We start from the raw sequence: 8,376 nt of genomic DNA, 5'->3' as shown, positions 1-8,376 counted from the left end.
TCGAATGCTCTGCCGCTGAGCTATACCCCCTAGGCTTTACAAAGTGCATCCACATTCTCCACCCTGTTGCTCAGGTCCAGGGGATCCCAGAAAAGGATCCCCACTTTGAAAGTTTAGATGCTGCAAGTTTCTGCACCTCCCTCTTTCACGTCTTTATCTTCTCATAGACTCTTCTGCCTCAGTCCACAGGGTCCTGAGGTATTTGGTGTTTGGATTAGTAAACTGACAGGTCCATTTCCCAAACACGTTTATTTTTCCTTTGGAAAAGTGTGGGTCGGAAGAAAACCACTCTGTGTCCTACTTCCATGTTACTCATTAACTGACTTGAAAAAAAATAAACAGCTTTGGCTAGATTAGGAGTCATGTGAAGAAAGTTTCCTGCAATGTGGGAACAGTGCAAAGCTAAAATGCAGAGCTTTCCCCATGACAGGGGGGATTCAGAAATGAACCTCTGAGCTTCTTGCCTGACCTGGTGATCAATACGCGCACAATGGCGAGGAAAAGTCAGTCTCCCAGCGACTCGGTCTTCCAGTTTGACATTCCTGACAGCCCAAGAAAGGCAGGCTCCGAGGCCCCACACAGCTCCACAGACAGCCCCGGCTCTGTGTTTCTCAGGTGGGTACCTCCGTGGGTCACCCTGGTGGCCTGAGCCACCAGACCCGTGTTCCTTGGAGAGCTCTGTGCTCGTCCCTGGAGGCTGCAACCTGCCAAGGGGAAGGAGAAGGCACAGCCTGGGCATTTGGGCCAATGGGTTAGAAGGGGGTACATAGCAAAGAATGTGACTTGCTGAGCAAATACAACTATTACCACTATTAAGGGAAAATAATGGTGAGTACCTTCTTTAGGAATTTTTTGTACTGGGTGACTGGCCAGCTCTGCTGTTCTTTCATTCTCGATCACTTTCATGTTCATAGGAAATGAAGTCAAATAGCTGAGCCAAAAAACCTTACTTCCGTGTCAGAATTACCTGTGTTATTATCGAAAGAGTAAATTTGGGGGCTTTCTAAATTAATTATCAGAATAGTATTAGCTGTACTGTGGGTTCAACTATTTATCGTACAGATTGAAAGCAGCTTTGGCCTGATTGAGAACACACTCTTTTTTAGCTATAAATATTAATATCTACATAAACATGACTCTGATAATTACATTTTTTTTTAATTTTTATTTTTTTATTTGAGAGAGAGAGAGAGTAAGAGAGTACAAGCAGCAGAGGGAGAAGAAGCAGCAGGCCCCCTGCTTAGCAGGGAGACCAATGCGGGGCTCTATCCCAGGACCCTGAGATCATGACCTGAGCTGAAGGCAGATGCTTAACTATCTGAGCCACCCACGTGCCCCAATAATTACATATTTTTAATGAAAACCCATGTTATCAACTCTTTATTCATTTTGACCTCCTAATAATTGTCTAGGAACTTACAAAATGTAGAAATCAAATCCAAGTGGAAATAATTTCAAGAGAAAGTTTCTTACCCAACTTTGATGTAAGCGTTAATGTTATGCCACATGAACCTCCCAAGTAAAGCCAGAGGAAAGACCTCCACACTGGATGTTTACTTCTACACAACACCGTAGTCAGAAAGTTGATCATTTATTTTGTTTTTTTCATCATTTTAAGTCATTTATACAAAAAGGTGCTCCTCAAAATTATAGCTTTTAAAAATTAAATGGAAACAAAGAAATCCCATTTCATTTAATGGTGTTTGCATATCAGAATGTCAGGTTACAAAAATAAGTAAAATAATTTAATTTTATTTTACTATATTATTTTACTTTATTTTTATTCATCTATTTGAGAGAGAGAGAGAGAGAGCATGAGAGGGGAGAGGTCAGAGAAAGAAGCAGACTTCCCTCTGAGCAGGGAGCCTGACTGGGGACTCAATCCCAGGACTCTAGGATCATGACCTGAGCCGAAGGCAGTTGCTTAACCAACTGAGCCATCCACATACCCCAAGTGAAATAATTTTAAGAAGTTTTGGGGACAGAGCCTGAATTCATGCAAAATGTTATGAAATACCTTTATTTTTAGGTTAACTTAGTTTTTTCCATCCATCATGAAAATGAATTAATCTGACTTTGATTGTCTGAGCAAGAGGACAACTCCTGTGATTAAAAATGTAAAACCTCTGTATTATTCCCATAATTTGCTGAATTTTTAATGTTTCTCAAATCATTTTGTCTGCTTAATCCACCTCTTCTGTAAATAATGCCAACTCTTCTAGGAGCTCAAGTTCTAATCAGGAAAAACAAAATTAAAATGTAAAACAAGTATTTAAAATATATAAAATACAGAAAATATAATTCAAACGAACACATATATTATTTAAATAAACTTAAATAAATAGAATAAAAATAAAATAAAAATCTGCATCAACTTAAAGTCAAGCCTCTTTCAAAAACAGCCCATGCCTATTCTACCTGCATATTAGATATTAAATATCAAATGTCTATATTAGGATCTAGAAATGATTTTTTGTGTGTGTGTACTGGAACCCATCTAAAAACACTATGTGTATCTCCAAACACTTTGGGCACTGAAGGACTTTCAGTGTAGTTGAAAAATCTACTTAATGTGTTATATAGTAAATCATTCCAAATAATTCATGAAAGCATTTAGGCACATGCTGGTTAATTATCTGAGGTATAAAATAAGACCAGGTAAACACTTCCCTTTACCTTCTCAATAAATACTAAGAATTTATGGGGCTGATGTGATATCCTATTATCATTTCCCAAACCAGAGGCAATAAAATGTACTCTGAGATCAACAAACCACTTCAGATAGGCACGGATACAATTTACTCAGTGCTCTTACTCAAACATTCAACCCAGATTTACTGAGTGACTGTCATATGCCAGGCTATATGGAGCACAAGGGTACAATCATAAGCCAGACAAACCTAGTCTCTGCCTTAAAAGAGGTTATTATAATGTTTAACATCAAAGACAGGCTAAAAAATTATGAATGCACAAATGTATATACCTCTATATACAAAATTCTTATATTAACATTTATTATCATAGGAAACAGTACAGGACTGAGAAAAAGAACCAGATAAGGAAAACTAACTTAGTTGGGTAGCAAGGGAAGGACTCTTTAAGGAATTAATAATTCAGGTGTCTTCAAGGATGAGTAAAGAGCCAACCATGGAGTGACCATGGAAAGGACATACTGCCCACAGGGAGGGAAGATCGTAAGTCTTGAGGAATCTGGGAAGAGAAGCATCTGATGAAACTGGAGAAGGGGTTTAGGATTCACTCTTAACTGCAGTGGGAAACCACTGGGTGCTTTAGAATAGGGGAGTCTCACAATGTGTTGTTCCCTTTAGAAGGGCATTCTGGCCCCTCTCTGGGTGATTTCCAGCTTTCTGCTCTGCCGAGCGATACTGGATCTTGCCCATATCTCCCCATGACCTTGTGTAAGAGTGTCCGTAAGGTACGGAGCCAGCAGATGCATTACTGGGTCACAGTTTATAGGCACGATTAACCCTGCTCATGATGTCAACTTGTGTTCCAAAGTGTTGTGTCATTTACGATCCTACCTGCAATGATTCTGCTGCCTATGCAACATTGACATTGTCTGACTTTTTAATTTTTTCTAATCCAGAAATGGCATCTCAATGGGGTTTTCATGTCCATTTCCCTTATTAATACAAAAGGAGCATCTTTTCAACATGTTTCTTGATTATTTTTATTTCCTCTTCCATAAAATACCTGCTTATAGATTTATGACCCTTTGGGGCAGAAGGCAGGTAGGAAGACAGGATACTGTCTTTTTCTTGTTTTTAGATAGTTTTAAAAACACTGCAGATACTAATTTTTTGTTACTTATATGTATGGTGTAAATATTTTATTCCGGCATATGATTTGTCTGTTAACATTCTCTGTCATATCCAAGTTCTTATTCTTAATTTATCAGTGCCTTATTTTCTTAATGATTTGCACTTCCTGTGACTCGTTTATGAAAGCCTGACCTACTCTGAGGTCATTAGAATGTTCTTACCTATTGTCTGCTAAAAGTCTGTTTTCTTGCTCTGTCACACATTGCTGTCTTAATTACTACAACTTTATAATAAAAGTTTTGCTGTCTGGTAAGACAAAACTCCTTACCTAGTTCAAAAATGACTGACTACTCTTGGGACACCTATATGGCTCAGTGGGTTAAGCCTCTGCCTTTGGCTTAGGTCATGACCTCAGGGTCCTGGGATTGAGCCCTTCATTGGGCTCCTTGCTCAGAGCAGAGCCTGCTTCCTCCTCTCTCTCTGCCTGCCTTTCTGCATACTTATGATCTCTCTCACTCTCTCTCTCTGTCAAATAAATAAAAAGAAATAAATATTAAAAAAAAAAAGACTGGCTACTCTTGACACATTTGCTTTTCCATTTAAATTTTAGAATCAGTTTACCAAATGAAGACTTATTCTTAGTTGAAATTGTATTAAGTCTATTACTTAATTTGAGGAAATTAAGTCTACTTCTCCTTATATTGTGTTAAATATACCTATTCATGCACATAGTATGTCCCTCCATTTATTTAGGCCTTCATTAATATCCTTTGATAAAGTTTTAGAATATTCTACATAAAGACCTTACACATTTTTAGACTTATTCCTACATACTTTACACCACTGTTGCCATTGGAAATAAATAAATACACACACACACACACACACATACTTTTTTTAAAGATTTTTTTTATTTATTTGAAAGAGAGAGACACAGTGATTTATTTATATCTTTTTAGAGAAAGAGAGTGTGTGTAAGCACACATGCAGGGGCAGATGGAAAGGGAGAGAGAATAAAGCAGAGTTCCCATGGAGCCCAATGGTGGGGCTCCACACAGGGCTCCACACAGGCTCAATCCCAGCACCCTGACATCATGACCTGATCCAAAATAAAAAATCCACTGCTAATCACGCAGGCACCCATGGAAGTCTATGCCTCTTAATCCTCTTTACCTATTTCATCCATTTCCCTACCTCCCTCCCCTCTGGCAACTATCAATTTGTTCTCTGATTCTGTAAGTCTGATTCTGTTTTGTTTCCTTTGTTTTGTTTTTTAGAATGCTCATATAAGTGAAATCATATGGTATTTGCTTTTCTGTCTCACTTATCATAATACCCTTAGGTATACCCATGTTGCCACAAAAGGCAAGATTTCTTTTTCTTTTTCTTTTTTTTTGATGGCTAAACTAATATTTCGCTCTATGTGTCTATATCTGTGTGTGTGTGTGTGTGTGTGTGTGTGTGTGCATGCCATATCTTCTTTATCCATTCATCTACTGATGGACATTTAGGTTGCTTCCATACCTTGGCTTTTGTAAATAATGCTGCAATAAACAGAGACATGCATACATATTTTCATATTAGCATTTGTGTTTTCTTTGGATAAATACCTAGAAGTGGAATTGCTAGATCTTACAGTAGTTTCACTTTCAATTTTTTGAGGAACCTCCATACTGTTTTCAATAGTGGCTACACCAATGAACATTCCCTACCAACAGTGCACAAGAGTTCCCTCCTTCCCACATTCTTGCTAACACTTGTTATTTCTAATCTTTTCGATACCATCCATTCTAACAGACATTTTGGCTTTGATTTATATTTCCCTGACGATGAGAGATATGGAGCATCATTTCATGTGTCTGTTGGCCACCTGGATGTCTTCTTTAGAGAAATGTCTATTCAGGTCCTCTGCCCATTTTTTAATAGGGTTTTGTGTTTTTTTCTGCCTTTTTTTTTTTGTATGAGTTCTTTGTATATGTTGGATGTTAGCCCCTCGTCTGATATATCATTTGTGAATATCTTCTCCTATTCAGTAGGCTGCCTTTTCATTTTATTGATGGTTTTCTTTACTCTGCAAAAGCTTTTAGTTTGTTGCCCTCGCCTGAAGAGACAGATCAAAGAAAAAAAAAATTCCGAAAAGATGAGGCAGCACTATGCTGGAATGTGGGACCATGGTGGGACCATGGTGGGACCAGCCTAGGCCTCCTCAGACTCCTTCAGTGCTCTGGTTTGGGGATCACCCCAGGCTGCAGTCAACAATGACTATGGCAGGTCCAAGGTAGCCTTATAGTCACATTCATGCCTCCACCCAGTGGCCCCACTGATTCTGTCCCTGTTCATCTATTGTCCCAGCTGCCACCAGTGAATGGTAGAGGAAATATTGGCCCTTTTTCTCTCTCTTCCCAACAGCCTTGATTTTTCTTAGCCACACTCACTTCCCCCGCTATCAGAGAAAGAACAGGAGCACTTTTTGGTACCTCAAGAAGAGGAACACCGTAGGCATCGTATTATGACCCATTTTCACGATGAGTCCATATCTCAGCTCCTGTTCATTGGGATTTGTAGAGGTAAAGGTTATATTTAGAATCTGGAGGGAGCTGAGTTCTGGGAAATGGGTTTTCCTCCCTAGGAGAAGGGATGAACAGGTAACAGCCAAAGAAAGCAGGACTGTGTTAAGAGGATATAGTAGTAGCAGTTGTAGTGTCCTAAGCTTGGTGTGGGTGTTTCAGCGAAAGGCATACCTCTCTATTCTTAGTGGGCAAGGTTCACTGGCAGGACCTGGGAACTCTGCTGAGCCTCAAGGGAGCTTGAAGAGCAGACTATCAGAAAGAAAAGAGATGATGAAGTATACTAGGATGTGGTGAAATGGGGCTGTGGAAGTTAGAATGAGGAGATGCCTCTCCTCAAAGAGCAACAGGCATCTCTGACAGGAAGGGTAGAATTTTCCCTGCAGGAAAGAAGAGAACTCCCCAGCCTCTAACCTGGCCCGGAGAGAATGGACTTGCAGTTTCTTTCCCAAACTTTGTCAGACACTTCCCCACAGTCTACGTATACCAAGCACTCAATATTCTGTCAGCACACATTTTCTATCCTTGCACCAGGCTTCCAAACACACTGGGAGCCCTCCCTTGACTGCCTCAAAAATTCCTATTCATCTTTCAAGCTGCACCTCCAGAAAGGTCTTCTCTAACATCTGGGGAGAACTTCTACCTCCACCCCTCAGAAGTAGCTGCCTTTCTTATTTGTTGATATCCCATCCACTATTAACCACTTATCAGAATGGACTGTCAGGAGGGGTACCGTTTACAAAGTCAGTGAAGCTTAAGCTTCCACCCCCACTTACACAGGCCCCTTCCAAGGCCCTGGGAGTGTCTGTAGCAAGCTACTCAGATAGGCATACCTTTCTGTAAGGCTTTTGGACAATACTTCAACTACCATTATGACTGCTGTCTCTCTTCACTCCGATTTTCTCTCCTATCCAGTGGGCAAGGGATTTTTTGACATTATGAGCTAAGGGGAAGTTGTTTGAAGATGCATTTAGTTTGGGATTGCTGGAATTAGTTTATATGGTTTGTCATGTGTGAGTTGTTACTAGCCAACCTGGCTTCCTGGAATATTCCCACCACACATGAAGGGTCAGAGATGAGATCACGATAGGAATATGTCCTCCCAGTACCGTTTATCAGCAGTATGTAGGCAGTGAAAGAGAAACAAGACTCGATATGTATAGGACCAGAAGCTAGTTTCTGGTAAATTTTTCCAGTTATCAGATGTGGTGGACTCTGTCCTCATTAATGCCAACACAAAACAGAAGTTCTCTCCTGTTAGGACCATAAATGTGATAATGTAGCTGATATCATTTTAAGTACACCAAACTTTTTTTTTTCTTCTTCCTTGGTAGTAATTGCATGATTTATCAGAATTTCTGTCTTTATGGGACACAAACCCAAGGTAATACTAAAAACAGCCATTGCTTTTGTGTGTGTGTCATATAATAGACCACATCTTATTTTTACTCTTTTATACTTACACTGCTGAGGAAGGAATGGATGTGATTCCCTAGGCATGAATCCGTGAGTGGAATGCATGCTGGCTTCTTAGTGACTACCTGTTAGAAGTTTCTCATTTGGGGTGAACTTGAACATATTTATAGAAAAACTAAGTTTATACAAATGTTTCTCATCAGTGTCCAGTTCATTAAATTTTCATGACCCCTAAACTTGTTTTTAAAAAATAATTTCAAAAATTAATAACCTATGCATTAAGCCTTGACTCACATTTTTAAAAAATTTTTTATTTTTTATAAACATGTATTTTTATCTCCAGGGGTACAGATCTGTGAATCGCCAGGTTTACACACTTCACCGCACTCACCAAAGCACATACCCTCCCCAATGTCCATAACCCCACCCCCCCCCCTTCTCCCAGCCTTGACTCACTTTTTAAATGACATTTTCAAATGTCATGAAAATTTATTTTGGATGAGCTTATCTTTAAGTTCCTACTTTCATTAAAAGCTTTTTATCTTAACAGGTTTTTTAAAAAAATCAATCAGGTTCATTTACCTCCTCTCCTCCCTCCCTCTCTCTCTGCC

At 39.4% G+C, this 8,376-nt stretch overlaps 1 protein-coding gene across 6 annotated transcripts in view; it reads left to right on the top strand.

Moving 5' to 3' along the window:
• The first annotated feature begins 373 nt into the window (after positions 1–373).
• The window catches only part of GRAMD2B (GRAM domain containing 2B), a 112,502-nt gene continuing 104,499 nt past the window's right edge, over positions 374–8,376 (top strand). For 3 of the 6 annotated variants that reach the window (XM_059175714.1, XM_059175716.1, XM_059175725.1), the window contains exon 1: positions 504–615. Coding sequence is in view for 2 of the 6 variants with exons in the window: in XM_059175718.1 (XP_059031701.1) it covers positions 491–615 (125 nt within the window). In the remaining 4 variants the exon portion in view is untranslated. Of the gene's footprint in view, positions 616–8,376 lie in introns of all 6 variants that reach the window. The other 3 variants (XM_059175718.1, XM_059175721.1, XM_059175722.1) reach the window with 3 other exon arrangements.

The sequence above is a fragment of the Mustela lutreola genome, chromosome 5 (genome assembly GCF_030435805.1).
Source record: "Mustela lutreola isolate mMusLut2 chromosome 5, mMusLut2.pri, whole genome shotgun sequence".
NCBI lineage: Eukaryota > Metazoa > Chordata > Mammalia > Carnivora > Mustelidae > Mustela > Mustela lutreola.
This window is presented reverse-complemented; position numbering and strand designations above follow the sequence as displayed.